This window comes from Mangifera indica, chromosome 14 (genome assembly GCF_011075055.1).
Source record: "Mangifera indica cultivar Alphonso chromosome 14, CATAS_Mindica_2.1, whole genome shotgun sequence".
NCBI classification, from domain to species: Eukaryota; Viridiplantae; Streptophyta; class Magnoliopsida; order Sapindales; family Anacardiaceae; genus Mangifera; species Mangifera indica.
In genome coordinates this window covers 6026920-6044347 of record NC_058150.1, presented here as the reverse complement: position 1 = coordinate 6044347, position 17428 = coordinate 6026920, and the positions used below count along the sequence as shown (strand labels likewise).

Genomic DNA, 17428 nt, shown 5'->3' with positions numbered 1-17428 from the left:
TCGTGTTAAAAATATTTTTTATTTTTTGAAATAATTTAATATGTAAATAATATATAATAATTTTTTTATCAACAATAATATGATAAATAATATAAATAATATTATCTTTATTTTAAATATTAAAATAATTTTAATTTTATTATAATTATATTTTTAATTATTAATTTTTTATAACAAAAAAATTTTTATTTTTAAATAATATAACAAATATTTTAAAATAATTATATCTAAAAGTATTTAAATAATATAATTTACTAGTATTTCTTTCATTACTTTTAGGGGGCGTTTGGTTTCAGGTTTTTAAGATTACTTTGGTAATCTATATTTTATTCTTTTGTTTGATTTGTCAGTAATAAAATATTACAATAATTTTTTATTACCAATGCTGACGTGTCAAATAATATAAGTGGTAATCTGATTACCATTTTCACCTTAGATATTTAAAGATTACTAAGGTAATTTTGATTTTATTATAATTATATTATTATTTATTAATTTTTTGAAACAAAAATAAATTTATTTTTAATTGATATGATAAATAATATAAAAAATATTTAAAAATAATTATATTCAAGGGTATTTAAGTAAAATAATTTATTAGTAATATTTTATTACCTTTAACCAACACAATAATTATTTATACGTACCAAATTTTATCAAATATAGTAATAATTTATACCCAGTAGTCTTCTAAGTAATCTATCTTTAAGGTAATATTTCTATTTTGATAATAAAACATTATCCCAATCAAATGCCCCTTTAATTAAATATAATAATTATTTATATTTATCAAATTTTAATAAATATAATAATTATTTATACCCAATAACCTTCTAAATGATTAACTATAAAAATCTTTTACCCCTCATATTTCAATAAAATCATAACTTAAAAAAAAAAACTTCTTTTTTTAATTCAATTTTTCCCACTTACATTCAGATATTAAAACCCAAAATCAAGAAAAAAAATTTATTATATTCAGGTATTTAGACGAAAGAATATGTTTACTTTTTATTTATAAAATAATTGTGTATTATTTTTAGGTGTGTTGATTATATTTTTGTAAGTATGAATTGAATTTTGTCAATGTACGTAACTGAAACTTAGAATGAAACTCTTGCAGGGGTTTAAAAAAATTTATAGGCCAAAGAGCTAGTTCCCACCCAAGGTATGCGCAATTGACAAGTTTACCCCTATTAACTTTGAAAATCCTATTTACCTATTTGTGCACAATTAAAACTAATAGTTTCAAAGGTAAAATCGTCATTTTGTTTGTATTATAAAAAATAAACTCAAATTCGATTTAATTTTCCTCTCTTAAACTCTAAAAACTAACAATTTTCTTCAACCCAAGTTTTAAAAAATAACATTTTTCTCCTAAAGTTTTTAATTTTTCATATTCAATTTTTTGGTGTCGTTTCTTCCTCTCTAACGAGGTCTCTTTCGGGTGGCTCTCCTGGGAGCGGTCATCAACAAAGACTCCTTGTCGTTTTCAGGGTTTAGAGGGAGAAAATGAGATAACTAACAGACTCAATTAATTTTAACAACTCATAGGTGGATAAATGAGATTTTCAAAGTTAATAGGAGAAAAGTTGAGAAATACGCATACTTTGGGTGGGAAATAGTCATTTGGCCAAATTATATTGTGTAATGTATAAGGGGTTTATTGATATTTTATTATGTATAAAATGTGTAAGTAGTCTTGTTAATATTTTTATTTAAGAGGATTGATTGATATATTCTATTATGTGTGTTATACAAGGTATGTGTATAATCTCTCATTAAATAGAATATTTTTACACATATAAATTTTCAAATAATTTATTTATATATTATACATTACCATTACAAGATTGATCAAAATATCGTCTATTTTCGTTTTTGGTTGGATACAAAGAGCAATGAATCAGCGTAAAGGATAACACAATGAATTATATTTGTGGAAACCAAAAAATTGTGATAATCTAACTGAACATGACAGATATAAAACTAATTGAGTTATTGAGTAATTATCTACATAGTGATCAATAGTGAATCATCATCCATATAACCATGAAATTAGAAAATGATATCGATAAGATATCTTGCGATATTGAAAATGATAATGATATCGTTTACATCATTGCACTTTCTGACAATATAGTCCAACTAGTTCCTATATTTATTAATATTATTTTGAAATCAAGAAGTGCATCTCCAATAAGCAATTTTGAAATGTTGGGTTATATCTTAAGAGTACAATGATTTTTCGAAATAATTTAAATTATTTTTAGATAAATAAAAGTGTTTAATTTATGAAGTCATCCCTGTTTTTTATGTGTATTCACGTATGTTGACATCACTTATAAAGGTTTCAAAACTATCGTGAATATATATTTTTTGTGTTTATATTTAGTATCATGTATAAGGGACACAAGATTTTATTGCAGTTCAAAATTATGTTCACAACCATGAAACAAGAGTTAAACATTTTATTTGTGTAAAACTATCATGTTGTATGCCTTCATACGGGTGATGAGACTCAAAACACTTAAATAAAAACCTTAAGACAAAGATATTTGTACGTAAAAGATGTATTAAACAAGATTATATGAAGTTTATGAGTTTGTGTAGTGACCGAAATGAGAATATAAACTTCACATGGATAGTATATCTTTAATTTACAAGTTGTAATCTTTGATTGGAATAGATGGTAATAGCTTGTTTATATACTAAAATACTGTGACTAGTTGGGATTGTAGTTCTGTAGATCTAGAAAACACTATCCCATGGATATGAAATCAATGACTCTGAAATGTTTGAGGGACATTGTCTTATTGGTTTCAATGATGAGATTATGAAACATTCTCATTCATTAGATGTTAAATTTGGTTTCAATGCAAAAGATGTAACCAAAAGGTATCGGATGAGAGTACCTATGTAGTTGTCACTAAATAGAATTTTAATGAAAAAATTCTTCGATGTAAAAATAAGCTCGGGAGGTAACACTTTCACGTATATTAATTTTTTTTTAATTGATTTTGAACAGATGAGAGTGAATACAAAATATGCATAAATCGTATCACTTCCAGTGTGATTATGACTACTCTAACTAGGTCACATTATTTTAGATGAGACTTCGATGGAACTACATCATATTAGGTGTGAATGATTGGATCGTATAGTCCCGAGTGAGAATTCAATTAAGTGATATATGAGATGGTGTAATACGACCTAATTCACTATTGGATAGCTTTTTGGGGCAAGCCTAGTTGGTGATTTTTTTTAATTTTTAAAATTTTATGATTCTTAATTTTAAAATTAATATGAATAAAAAATATATTTGAAAAAATTTTGGAAGCCAGATGTCATTCAACTTCATTCAACAAAAGGGTTGAAAGATGTATTTCTGAAACTTCGTAAGCAAAAAAGTTCATTGAAGAAATCTTAGGTCGGATTTCCTAATAGGAGAGCTGGCCAGATAAACAGTATTCTCTTCCGAATATGCGGACAAATTAAGTGAGCCCGACCCCTCTCTCCGTGAGTCGCCCTAAACGCCTGTATTTTGAATATGCGGTAAAGTCTCCAAAACCCCTGCAGACAAAGCGCGAGACTGGCTCTCACATTCACCATTTCCATTCATTTCAACCATCGTCAAACCAAAACAAATGGTGAAGATACCATGGAAGATAATACCAAAACCATTACTCGAAACCATTTTAAACAATCATGCTCAACATCACTGCGTTCCTCAACCTCTCATCCTCCATGGCCCTCGTGGCGTTGGCAAAACCACAATAATTCTCGAACGTTAGTTAGATACCCACTCTTCCATTTCAACCATTTTTTTTTTTTAATTTGTGAAACAACGCCTGCTCTTACACAGTTTTGCGTTTAATTTTGTTCTCAGGGCTGCTTAAAGATTGGAACAAAGGACCCCATCTTACAGGCTACGTAGACTTTGCCGAATCAATCAAAGATCACCACCCCCAATACAACCAGTCGTTCCCTTGGTCGTCTTGGTCAAACTGTGATCCACCCACTTTATTAAACTGTAAAACCCAGCTCGAGACCTGCCTTGAATCAATGACGCAAGAGGGTATCAAATTGGGCATCATTAGTTCACACCAAATCTACTCCACTCTCAACAAGTGGCATGGACTTGACACTGCCCTTCGGAGGATACTTCATAGTAAAAGCAAGAGTGTGAAAAATGCGATTTCTAATAAGGTTTCTGGGTCTGTTTTATGGGAGCGAGCTGTTTTCGCGCTATCTGCTCGATTAAATGCCGAAGAGATTGATGGGGTTTTGGAGTTGAGAGATAAGGGAAAGGGTTTGTCCCTAGAAGAGGAGGCATATTTTCGAGAGGCGCTTGTGGCGTTAAGATTGGCCAAGGAGGTCATAAAGATGCAGCAAGAGTGGAGAGCTAATGCTATTGCTCATTTGAATAGAAGCGGTGGCTTTTCGAGGTCTTTGGCAAATTCTTGTACTGATTGGCCTTATTTGTTGATCGAGTTATTATCACAAGCTGCCGAGATTGATCATTTTCAGGTAACTGTTTAAAATTTTGAGTATTTTGCTTTGGTCATGAACTTATCATCTTTACTCCGTTCACTATCAAACCCATTTCCTTAAATTGGTGCTATGTGTCTTGTTGTTTTGTTTAGTATGATAATGCTTGCTGTTCGGAATCAGGTTTTGTAATGGTTCCAAGCTCATATTCTTCAATTTGTTGTATATGGTAGATTTTTTTTTTTAAATTTCCATTAGTTGTCCATGACTGTCCTGGAAAACAGGTTGGAAGATATATCTACTTATGAGGTAAAATGTGTAAGTATTTATCACTGAGGTCTACAAGTGGTGCTTTTCTTGACGGATGTATTTCAATTGCTTGGGCAGCCGAAGCTGGTTATAAACAATATTGACGTGCTTCAGAATGCAATTTTAAAAGATGATTCAACAGTCTGTGCGTCAATGTATCATGACAGTCTGATATGGAGAATAATTGCTTTGGGTGTGAATGAGCGTTGCCTCCCTGTCATACTTGTAACTTCAGATAGGTTAGGTCCATCTCCATGTCATCAGAATTTTTTGTTTGTTTAAATTTAAACTAAACTCAATGTTTGGTCTTTTTGTCTCCAATTTTTCATGATAGAATTTATTTCTTATTCCTCATTAATTCTGGTGAACTTTTGGGTTCATACAATAGCTATACATTTTGGCATCGACATTAGCAATGATTGTTATTATTATCTATACATTTTGGATTACATGGAACTTTTTGTGAATCTGTAATTCGTTTCTAATAAGTAACTTATATTCAGCTATTATTCGTACAAGGCCTACAAGGATTTTGGATTTCCAGAAGTATTCATTTCTCGTGAGGTACTGAAACTTAACTTATATTACTCTTTTCATCTCTCTCTGCAATGCTTGAGTGTGGGTGTGCATTTATATGTGTGAGTCCTCTTATTTGAATTGCAACGTGTTTAGACATGTCAAAGGGGCCGGGTTAGCTTGTGGCATGGATCAAACCTCTTGAAAAAGCACAGCCCGTGGGGAGCATGTCCCATAATTTTGCGATTGTACTAGGCCCACAGGCTGTGCCGGCCATGTTGGGGGCCTCAGGATCCAGCTTGTGAGCTGGCCTGCAAAAAAATAATTAAATACTTAAAAAAATACAAACATATAATGTAGTGGGCTGGCTTGCTAAAGATCCATTGAGGCATGACCCAGGGGCCCTGCGTCGTGCCATGCCACAGGCTAGCATGGCCCAGACACAATGGGTTGTGCTGAATTCAGCCCAACACGATCTTTTGCCCTGCTTAACTATGTTACATCACAAAGACTGTAGATGGGTCTATTCTTTACGAGAAAGGTACTCTAACTAATTTTATTAGTATTTGATAAATTTGTTGAGTAGTTCTCACTTTTTATTTTTCTTTTTCTTTGGATAAATCCCTATTTTAGAAGTCTACTATGCAATTTTTAACTCAGGTATGCACCACCCTATTTGTACTTGTGACATGAAGTATTGCCCCTATTTTGAGAGCACGAACGTGACTGTTATGTATGTCCTTTTATACTCCTCGAGTTCATGAACCTGTTTAGAAATACATGTTCTTATTTAATATATTGTCTATGTGTATTTTGTGTTTATGTTTCACTTTTTGGTTTTTGATGTTTTCTATTTAGATTGAATATGTATATGTTTCAGTTAGAACTCATATTTAGATGACTCGCTAAGGAAGTGAAGTGGGTAGTTATGAAGGTAGTTTATTAAGGCAATTATGGGCACGAATCAGAGTAGGAAACATGGAAGTTGTGAAGGCGGTTATGGGCAAGAATAAGAGTGGGATTGCGAAATGAAGAAGGCAAGGAAAAATTGGGTTTTGTTTGGAAGTGGAGAGGGCCTAGCCTTTCGAAAGCTAAACAAATTAGGGAGAGATTTGGCCTCTTAGAAGCTAGTAGAATTGTCTTTAGTTTCCGCTTTTGTTCCTTGTAAATATTGTTGTTATTCATTATAAAAAATCCTATTGTCCGTTTTATTTTGTTTGTATTATTTGGATTGGTTGTTTGAGAGATAAGAGAATTTTGGGTTCTGAACAATTTGGTATTAGAACAATGATTTGGGTTTTATAAAATCCAAAATGGAAGGAAGAGTTGAGGGAGTGGAAAATGAGTTGGAGATGGTGAAGAGTAGAATGGATGGAAGATTGACCAGTTTGGAAGAGGGGTTGGAGACAATGAATGATTGCTAGAGTGAGCTCAGGGAGATGATGGTAAACTGAGAGATGACGATAAAGGAAAAGCACATCTAGAACAGTTGTCAACGTCGATAGAATCATCACATGTGAGAGAGGCAATATCGCCTCCTTCGAAGAGACGAGAGAAGTGTGCTACTAGAGAAGAGTGGCTTGTTGGTGAAAGAGGGTGGTTGGCGAGACACGGCTCACCAGTGGCTGGAATTATTAATATTTAGTAGAGAGGATCCGATGGGCTAGATTTGTAGAGTGGAACAATACTTTTTATGGTGAACAAGATTTTTGATCTAGAGAAGTTCACGTTGGTGGTCATCTGTATGTAAGGAATGGATTTGAACTGGATGCAATGGAGAAGCTTGATTTCCGTTCACTAGTTAGGAAGATTTGAAAAAGGGATTGTACTGTTTTTGACCATGACAAGTTAGCACACCCGATATAGAATTAATGTCACTTTGATGGACAGATACAATGGTGCATTATAGATGCCAATTCAAACTCTTATTGGGGTTGTTAAGGGACAAATTTGTCAAGCTTTTGTCGGGTGCACTTTCGAATGGGTTAAGAGAAGACATCAAAGTTGAAATGAGGTTGATTGGGCAGAGAACATTGGTAAAAGCCATAGAGTGGGCACAGAAAATAGAAGAAAAATATTGGGTTATAGACAACAAAGCAAAGCCAAATTCCAACCGGTTCAACTCAAAATCTTACAATACAAACATAGGACAAAATGCAAACCTGACTAGCTTTACATCCTACTTTTATCACGCATACCCAAACAATTCCCACCAAAACCAAAATATTCATCACATGGGCCTAAACTCATTTTATTCAAACCCAAGCTCCATTATTCACTCAAATCTTAACAAACCCAACCCATTGATCTCAACCCACCCACTGACACTCCCACACTAATTGAAATTGCCAAATTACTGTTTAAAAATTATAACTGACCTCCTATGGGTCAATTTCAAATGCAAGGGAGGGCACTTTGAAAAGGTTGTTGGATGTTGAAATTCAACTGAAACTAGAGAAAAGATTTTGTTTCTGGTGTGAAGAGAAATATGATACAAACCATCGTTGTAAATTTTTACAATTGAAAGTGATGCTTATGACGAGATGGGTGATGGGATGGATGACATAGAGGAGGATAACGGAATTTAAAAGAAGATCTTTCCTCACAGCCAACTTGAGGACAAGGTGGATCTCAAGTAGGCGGGTAATGTTATAGCTCATATTTAGGTGGCTCGCAAGAGAAGGGATGTGGGTAGCTATGAAGGTAGTTAAGGGCAAGAATAAGAGTTGGAAACATGGGTAGTTATGAAGGATAACGAAATTTAATAGAAGATCTTTCCTCACAGCTAACTTGAGGACAAGGTGGATCTCAAGTAGGCGGGTGATGTTATAGCTCATATTTAGGTGGCTCGCAAGAGAAGGGATGTGGGTAGCTATGAAGGTAGTTAAGGGCAAGAATAAGAGTTGGAAACATGGGTAGTTATTAAGGCAGTTAAGGGCAAGAATAAGAGTTGGAAACATGGGTAGTTATTAAGGCAGTTATGGGCAAGAATAAAAGAAGGATTGCGGAAGGATGCAAGGAAAAATTGAGAGAAAACATAGTGATAGGGAGAGTTCTAGACTCTTGAAACCTTGACAAACTAGTGAGAGATTTCGGAAAGCCAGTAGAATTGTGTTTGGTTCTTGTTATTGTTCTTTGGACACACTGCTATTTTTCAGTATAAAAATCCTATTTCCTGTTCCATCATTTTTGTGTTGTTTCGATTGTTTTTTTGAGAGTTAGAGATTTATGGGTTTGTAAAAGTTTCAAAAATTTCGGTGTGTGTTGCTTGTTTCCTTTCTCTTTATTATTATTTCTTTTTGGTAGACATTTGGTTGGACTCCACAAGAAGCTAAAATTCACATGGTTCCTGATTACTTTAGCCAGTCAGAGGTAAGTAACTATGTTGATCTTTTGTTGAACAATATTTTATGAAAGAGAAAAAAGTAAATGGTTTTCATAACATTAGTGATGGACTCCCTGCCTCACCTTTCTTTCTTTTTTTTTTTATTTGAGGTGGAGTTACATCTTCAATTGTAACAATGTCATTTTTGAATGCAGTGGACCATGATTGTTGAGGTTCTTGGGCCAAACCCTCGCCATCTATTTGAACTTTATGCACTCAAGCAAAGCAATTATTACCAGAAGTAAGAATGATTCAATTTTTTTTTGCTCTATTGTTGTGTAATGCATAAATGTGAAAGCTATTTTTTTCCCTGAGGTAGAATGTGGTGTACATAAGTACTCAAGATTAAAGAAATCAAATTTATCATTTTGGTATCAAAAATTTTCTGTTCTCTATAATTTCTTTCTCCAGGTTGTAATGATAATAAGTGTTACTAATATCTCTTAAAACTAGAGATAAGTTTCTTCTGGAATGGGCAACATGCTATGAGATAAAGCATTAATTTTACCTACTTCAGTATTGAAGCCAAGTAACAGTCATTCAAAATTAATGCTGCATATGCAATTATTTTATTATCCTTTCAATTGTAGGGTGATGGAATACAACGCCAGTACATTTGAGGACATTGTAGATGCTTATTTAGCCTACTTGCAAGTAAGTGCAACTATGATCTTATTGTTATCTTGTTGATCCAAACTTTAAAATTCTGAAATAGGTATTTTATAAGATAAGGTCATTAAACGTTAACTTCAGCATGTGGTGAGAACTTATGTTGCCTATGCTGGTTTAATCTAAATAAAACTACTTTCTTTCTGAATCAAATTACAATATGTATATATTATTTGTCTGTTTGTATTAATTTGTGAAGTAATGCCAATGTTCGATTACATATTGATTAACTATCTTTGTTATTTTGCATGTGCCCCTTATACTGCCCTCTCATTTTTGTCAAACACTTCATTTTAGGTTACTGTGGTCAATCCTGCCATGGATAAAGCTTTGCTGTTCCTGCAAAAATTTGCTGATGATGCAAAAAGTGGAAGAATTCCAAAAGACAGGTTACCCTTTGGAGCTCCTTGGAGGCATCCTCCTCCAACAGATGACGCTGCTGTTCTGAAGGAGTGGGCTAAGCTTCAACTAATGGATTTTGTTCAGTCTCTTGTCCATGCAGAATTTGGGGTAACTTATTTTTTCACCTGTGTTTTTTCTCTGTTTTATATGATCCTTTCTGTTATGGCATGGAAATGCTGGGTTCCTATTGCTATTTACTTTTGAGGACCCACTTGTTGCACTCCTAGTTTTCTCTACTTTCATGGTTTCAGTCATGCTACTATTTTTTCTGTATATAAAGGAGGTGTGCCAGTGGTGATCTGCTGTTTCTGAATTTTACAAAATTGTCTGGTTAGGAAGTTTGAAACCTCTACCGGGCACTTTTCTGTCAAGGCCAGGTCATCTGGAATTATGTTTGCCTTTATGGGGTATGCATGATCTGTTGGAGGTGATGACTATCTGAAAAATACCCTATATAAAAATCATCTGAAAAATAATAATAAAGATTATTGAATTTCTTGATCAGGGATTAATGATGCATTGAGTTTCCATTCTGTGGCTACCACTGTTTTATAATTCCTTCATCCTATTTGGTGCAGATTAACTATATAGCTGACTATAGCCTTGAGATCTTTGATGACCCTGCTGCTATTGCAATGATTGAGGTTTGTTTCTTGATAATATTGGAATTGAGGAAATTTTATTGTGTATGCTATTTTTCCTAGTCTAAATTATCTTTGATTCCATCTTACCCACCCCTCTGTCTTCATCCTAGTCCAGGTTGGTTTGCTCTATGCTCAGAGAGATCCGTCCTTCTTGCGCCCTATTTCTAGAGGTATTCTGAGGTGTCTTGTGAGATGGTAAGTTCTGTTGTCTTCAGTTGAGTAGATTAGAAGTGAACATGAAGGTATCATAAGCCTACTTGTACTGAATTTGGCTTCAGGCTTGTCCAGGAGAGAATGCAATTGAGTTTCTGGAACCTGCTACAGTTTTTCTGGCATCGAACCATACGTGGCCGTAGCTATCGCCATTTGATGCTACAGGAAAGAACATAAGAGTATGTGTGGTACATGAATAATTTGTTTATTCTCTGTTAATTTAAAATTCTTTGAAAGCAAATTTTCTCTCATTGGACCATGTGAGGTTATTTTCCCTCTCTCAGAATTATAAGAGGTGGGCTGTTAGAATCATATGAGTTTTTTTTCAAACTGAAACAAAATGCATTGGTTTGGTATGCTGATTTATTCTTTGTTTATTTGAAAGTTTCCTTGCATTAATACATTTATATGATATACCTTTTAGGCTTACTTTGGTAGAGCCATGCACATTCAGTGAGGCAGTTCTCTCTTGAAGTTACTTGATATAGTAAGTTCATGAATGCATTATTTGTTGTGTCTAGTGTGGCACATTAGATGATTTCTTTTATGATTACTTGCTTCAGTATTAAATCTTAAGCTTATTTTCCTGAATTTAAAATGTTCCACAATTTTGCACCATGGCTTTTAATCTTATTTTACCGCATTTTACAGTTCTCGTCTTTTCTATTGGTTTGATCACTAATACTTATGGCAGTTTTTCCAGAATGCAGACATTAGTAAAACCTACAATGGTCGATTCTTCCAAGAGTTTTGAAGGACTGTAAGTTTTTTCCTTCTTGTGCATAGATTTCTCACATGTTGATTCATTCAATTGTTCTGATTAACATCTTTTTTAGATGTAAAATAAAAAGCTTTCATGTGATGATGGAATTTGTTGTAAATGCCTGACTGGCAAGCATGTCTTTATATTTTCAGCTTCTCCCTAGGACAACACAACTATAGATATTGCTGATTTTGAATTCTCAATGTTGTAGGCTGTCCTGGAGAAGGCTTCTTTTTAAGTAATTAAGATCCTACTAGTCAAAATAAATTTTCGTTCACAGATGAGTTATTGGTGCGTAATAAGGTGAGTGCTGTCATTACCATTTCCATGAACTGATCAAAGATCTCATTCAACATTATTTTTTCCCAAAGTCAACCACTTTTTTTTACACAAATCTTTTCAATCCACCCTATCGAAGAAGATAGACCGTTGTTTTAATTTCAGATCTGGTCTTGGCTTGTGGCCCTTGAATGTATATTACTAAGCTAAAATGAAATGCAATTCATATTTTATTGAATAAAACTTCTGATGATTAAATCTAGTGTTTCATTTGGTGTGTGTTGCAACCCATCTCAGCATTTCATTTTAAAGGATGGTGAAGCTTTGTATTACATTATCTGATGTATCATTGAGAAGATTGTAGGTAGGTAGGGTTGGATTCGATCTGAGTTTGCTTTAAGGGTGTTTGAGCTTGATTCATTTTAGAGGAATCGAGCTCAAATCCAGCTTTAAACTCAGCTCAATGCTAAAATAATGTCCCTTTAACGTGTATTAGTCAAAACGACGTCGTTTTAATCGATTGACATCAAATTTTTCAAGTTTTAAAGTTTTACGAGTTAAATACTTATAAAGCTCAAGCTAAAACAAATTCAGTTTTAATTGAGCCTTAATTGTAGGGGTTCAGTCTTCCGAGTATATTCTGATAAGACACCTACCATGAGGCCCCAAAGATCCAAAGTCCACCAAACCATGTTACAATTCATCATGAATTGCACGTTGCTGCTCCCTTTTAACCAAAAGAAGAGCTATCTTTTGATCTCTGTCATGATGTGTAACTGCCTACCATCAAACCAGTAACAATTTTTTACCATGTTAGGATGATTTCTGAGTTGAGGAGGCTGTGTGATGCATTCTGATTTGACGGTAATTTCCCCACAGAAAGTTTCTTAAGCTGCCCTACTGGGACACGTTCACCTCTAAATTGCCGTGTATTACGGCTTTTGAAACAGCATACTGAATAATCATTCCTCTTGCTCAAGAAAGTGTTTTCATGACAGCTTGTATATGGATTAAGACCTCCACGAACTAAAAACACTCGTTTCATCCTACAGATATCATGTATAAGATATAGTCTTAAAGGATAGTTTGAATGATAAAAGAGCAGAATTCTAAATACGAAAACAAGGTTCAGTTTCCCCCTTCAATATTTTAAGATTTGAAACACTTACGTTCAAAAGCAAACAATCATGTATTCGAGCAGAGATTTACGTCAATGATTCCAAAGTGGATGGTAGGACCGGCCTCCCGCCCCATATATTCGAACAATGTGCCTTGGTCTCTTCATTTTTCTGTAACTTGGTTGATAATGATGCCATTTTCATTCTACTGTAATACTTCAATAACAACTTCGCCTCACTACTATTCACACTTCCTCTTTAAGTAATCCTTTCAAACTGAAAGCCCGACTTCTTCTCGTGTCAACTTCAGCTCTACCAGCAACCAGCAAGTAACGTATGGCTACATAATTAAAGGCCCGAAAGAACTCAGTCCTGTCCTTATTTTTCCAGGTACTCTAGTTTCTTCTGGTTGATTTATTTTTTTTAGCAATTTTGGGTCTCTAATAGAATCTGTATTGGGTTTCTTCAAGCAACTTTATTGTTCAACATTTGCATGCAACTTTTGAGCTTTCCAGAGAGTGGGTTGATCCTGAATGAAGTTGAGAATGAACGGCTTAGAGAGAAGCAGAAGGTGGAATAATCTAAAACAACGGTTGGGATTTAAGGGGATGGGGTGCTGTGGAGCCATTTGGAGCCGAACCAGAATTCAAACCATCACAAATATCATTCAACCAGAACCAGAAGAGACTCGTTTACACATACAAAATCATCAACAATCAGCTGCTGCTGCTGCTGCTGGTTCAGTGATGAACCTGGCAATGGCGCTAGCAGCTGAGCGTAATTTACGGGATGGGGACAATGCGGTGGGTCCTCGTAAGAAAGATGCTGTAACGGTCAAGTCGTTGCTGATGTTGATTGAAGAAACGGACGGTGATGATTGGAAGAGGAGAAAAAGTGATGTAGGAGTAGAAGCTGGGAAATTAAGCGGAGGGAATGATTGGGTGTGTTGTGTGTGCATGGAAAGGAATAAAGGCGCAGCTTTTATTCCATGTGGACACACTTTCTGCAGGGTTTGCTCGAGGGAATTGTGGCTCAATCGAGGCTCTTGCCCCATTTGCAGCCGTTCGATTCTTGAAATCCTTGATATTTTTTAGATCCTGTTTGTCGTTTGTTTTGCTACCAAATGAAAATTAAACACAAATCCATAACCCTATAATTTGCCAATATCAGCTCTTTTCCATTTTGTTGTGTAAACCTTTTCTTGGGCCTAATTAATTGGAAATGGGCATAAGTTTGTTGTGCAAAGCTTTTCTTGGGCCTAGCGAATAGGAAATGGGCATAGGCTAATATCAGTCCTGGATAAGCCCAAAACTGTATATACAGTTGTTGAGATTGAACAAAGAGTAAAAAATTATATAAATCCCACACAAAAAACTTAAGTTTTTCGATATGAAATATTAATCTCATATCTCACACTTAGAATCGTTAACATAAGTTTGTAATAAGAGTCGTTCAAAGATTAACCCAGAATTCAATATAGAAATCTATAGTAGAAGAAGATAAATAATAGTATAATACTGAAATGTAAACATAAATAATTGATGTAAAACGTAAGGGTACGAATAGTTTGAAGTTAACTAGTGATATATCACGATAAATCACATCTGATTTAATCGATATAGTAGTTTTGAGTTAAATTACTGTATTTTAGAATTTACCTATCCAACAAAATTGAACAAGATTCCCCAATCTTAAAAAGAACAAAAATAATTAATGTATTTTTGAGTCCAAAATATTCAAAGCTTCCGTGATGAGCCAGGAAATGTTTTATTCATTTTGTTTTTGTGCTTGACTAATCAAAGTATATCTAATGTTTTTCACATGCTAAATTATTTTCCATTTTCAGGTTTAGCCCCGATTGAATAATTGTTCATTCATGATGATTTTCAGCTTTTTGAATGGGAAAATAATGTTTTCTAGTCAAAAATGGTTTTTACTCCCATGAAACACTCAACACGTGTCACGATTCTCTTCCCTAGTATTTTCTCGGAAAAAAGCAAAACGAATATTATTTTCCCAAGTAATTCTTTGATTCTTACTTGGATATTCCAATTATTGGTGCATGTCACTTCCAATAAAATTTCCTCTTACTTGTTCTTAATACTCGGGGTATTCTCAGTCAATATTAATAAGCTCTTCTAATTAGGGTACAAAAATAATTCTAATTTTCCCCCACAAAAATAACCACTATATTTACTATAAATAACCTCTTTTTTTTTTTTTAATGGCTGACTAACCCCATCTAGTTTCGTCGAATATATAAACTTTGAGATACAATGATTGAATTTACAATCATTGTATTAGATAAATATAATATTTGTTTTATTAAGGTAAATTATTAGTCAATTTCAAATTATTTATACCCTAATCTTTTATATATAAGAGTTTAAGTTATTCAAATTCCATCCTTTCACAAGAGAAATTTTTCTTATTAGAACTTGAGTTAACCCCTAAGGTCTATGAATGCCCTTTATTTTCTCGTACCAAATTTACCAAAATGTGGTTGTTTTTCACTTTTGAAGAATTGTGTCATTCATGTATGAATAAACTAGCGGTTCTCTTGATAGCTTATTCAATATTTGCCCAATACTTTAATTGGGTAGCAACCTTATCATTTTCCATTGAAATTCTTTCAGAGTATTTTGGGGTTTTGGTCCCCTATTGTCCACTTTGGCATGTGTTATGTCAATCCATCTACTCTTAGATGCATGAACAATACCAGATATATAAACAATATATATCCATGAAGATGTAATATTTTTCCCATTGTGGTTAATCACTGACATTTTAATTGGTTGATTAAGAAGAAAATTTAAATGCAAAATGATATGCATGCCCATATACTGTAGTTAGGCTAATTTCCACGTTTAGAATTCTCACTTGGATATGTATCCAAAAAAATTATAAAAATTAAATTAAATTAAAAAACCCACGTTCAGATTTCAATTTCAAAGAAATAATGTCGCTTGTGTACAAATGAAATATTTAACACCTGAATAATAATAATAATTATTATTATAATAATAGTAAGACTGAAAGACTATTTCCCATACAAGGTTTGGTCTATTGTCAAAGTTATATTCGGTTGAATGGGGAAATTTTTTCTTTTGGGTCCCCTATCTTGAATACTATTGATGTTATTGGATCTTGGAAATTTCCTTTCGGCCGCTGTTTCTTGAATGCTAATTTGTCTTCATGATTTAAATGCATCGGAAATGAACAGTTGGAATGGACCAATCAGAAACCTACAATTAAAGGACCTGCACATATAAAAACAAATCACTACATGTTACAATTTAGCATTAATATCTGAAAGGTACTCCTCAAGGAAGAGCAATTTTTTCTGGTTTAATTTATTTTTCTTGGACCCGGAATTAATTATAATGTGTGTATACTTGTCAAGTAAGAAAGAAGAAAGAAAGCTACAGGTCTACTTTCGGCCAGAATCTTTGATCAACAGAAACAGACAAGTCTTCACAGAAGACCTCTAGATTTTTCTTCCTTCCTCTTGTTAATATCATGATTGTTCAGTCAAACAAATAGTAGCCATAATTTTTAAGGGTTTTTATGTGTACATATTTATTTTGTAGATTTCATTTGCTCTTATCTCATGCAAGTTGGAGCGCTAGACTTTATTTTTCAAAGGGTCTGCATAGCCCACCACCGTAGGTTGAATTCAGAAGCCGCCTTGAAATTTACATAAAGAATTTTTGAGTATTCATTTTGAACATTGAGTTCTGTTTAACACCTAATCTTCCACATAAAAATATTGAGACTTGTGAAACGGTCATTAGGTTACAAACAATCTTAGACTTTGGTGGATAAATCCCAAAATATAATGACTGGATTCTCAATCACTATATTAAACCCAGATCCCCTGAAAATTATAATACTCAATTAATTTTACTAACCCATGAGTTTGATTTTTCATAACTTTATTATAAACTTCAATAATTATATATTTTTATCCAAAGGTTCACATGCTATAAATAATTAACTTACCTAAATGAGATTAGCAATAGAAACTTGGGCAAATATTCTCCATTAGCCAAAAAGTTTGAAGTTTCCTTGGCAATTATCAATATCTAAAGATTTCTACAAAGGAAAGAGGGGTTATCAAAGAGAATTTTGATTTGAATTATATTAGCACAGAAGAAAGATTTTTGTGTTTGCTAACAAACCAGAAACATTCTTATCCTAACAATTCCTTCTATTTATATAATTGAATTTCTTTAATATATTTACCTAAAATTCATAGTCATGGGATCATTTGTAATTTACAACAATGAAATGAATGTAGGTTTGGGTCCCTCTCACATACATACCTTATATAAGAGTAAGGGACTAATGGGGCCTTCTAAAAGATGGAGATGCCCTTGGAGATTAGGTCACTTGCATCAAAACTTCCTTCCAATATTAGAGAAATAGTTCAGTCTACATATCTAATTTTCCTAAAGTCAAACTATTTTCCACCATAGTTTGATAAATGGATGGATTTTTATTTATTAAATTAAAAAAAAAAACTAATTTTTCACCTATCTATTGAGTTTGTAATTAATTTTAACAATAAAAAAATATTTATATTATTTTTTTCAACTATTGTGATAGAGGTGTATTATGGGATATCAATATTATTTTT

The 17428-nt window shown here is 33.3% G+C and overlaps 2 protein-coding genes and 1 long non-coding RNA gene across 8 annotated transcripts; 2 read left to right on the top strand and 1 right to left on the bottom strand.

Annotated features, from left to right (window-relative positions):
• The first annotated feature begins 3489 nt into the window (after positions 1 to 3489).
• On the top strand, positions 3490 to 11929 carry LOC123195748. Of its 5 annotated transcripts, none has more exons than XM_044609574.1 (14): positions 3490 to 3789; positions 3890 to 4530; positions 4879 to 5039; positions 5304 to 5364; positions 8623 to 8688; positions 8857 to 8942; positions 9292 to 9355; positions 9668 to 9880; positions 10351 to 10416; positions 10527 to 10611; positions 10705 to 10808; positions 11054 to 11116; positions 11324 to 11389; positions 11604 to 11929. In XM_044609574.1, the coding sequence occupies exons 1-10, from the start codon at positions 3648 to 3650 to the stop codon at positions 10593 to 10595; spliced, it is 1569 nt and encodes a 522-aa protein (XP_044465509.1). In that variant the 5' UTR covers positions 3490 to 3647; the 3' UTR covers positions 10596 to 10611; positions 10705 to 10808; positions 11054 to 11116; positions 11324 to 11389; positions 11604 to 11929. The 5 variants fall into 5 exon arrangements, with proteins under 5 accessions (XP_044465509.1, XP_044465506.1, XP_044465507.1 ...); XM_044609571.1 differs by having other exon boundaries at positions 3491 to 3789; positions 10532 to 10611; XM_044609572.1 differs by having other exon boundaries at positions 3491 to 3789; positions 10695 to 10808.
• A 312-nt stretch (positions 11930 to 12241) lies between these two features.
• LOC123195750 lies at positions 12242 to 12971 on the bottom strand. The gene is made up of 2 exons (XR_006497516.1): positions 12841 to 12971; positions 12242 to 12717 (listed from the first exon to the last, which is right to left on the bottom strand). It is a non-coding gene; the product is annotated as an uncharacterized LOC123195750 (long non-coding RNA).
• Positions 12934 to 14024, top strand: LOC123195749 (nuclear factor 7, ovary-like). Of its 2 annotated transcripts, none has more exons than XM_044609576.1 (2): positions 12934 to 13179; positions 13305 to 14024. In XM_044609576.1, the coding sequence occupies exon 2, from the start codon at positions 13323 to 13325 to the stop codon at positions 13881 to 13883; it is 561 nt and encodes a 186-aa protein (XP_044465511.1). In that variant the 5' UTR covers positions 12934 to 13179; positions 13305 to 13322; the 3' UTR covers positions 13884 to 14024. The 2 variants fall into 2 exon arrangements, with proteins under 2 accessions (XP_044465511.1, XP_044465510.1); XM_044609575.1 differs by having other exon boundaries at positions 12951 to 13179; positions 13260 to 14024.
• Positions 14025 to 17428: the final 3404 nt, after the last annotated feature.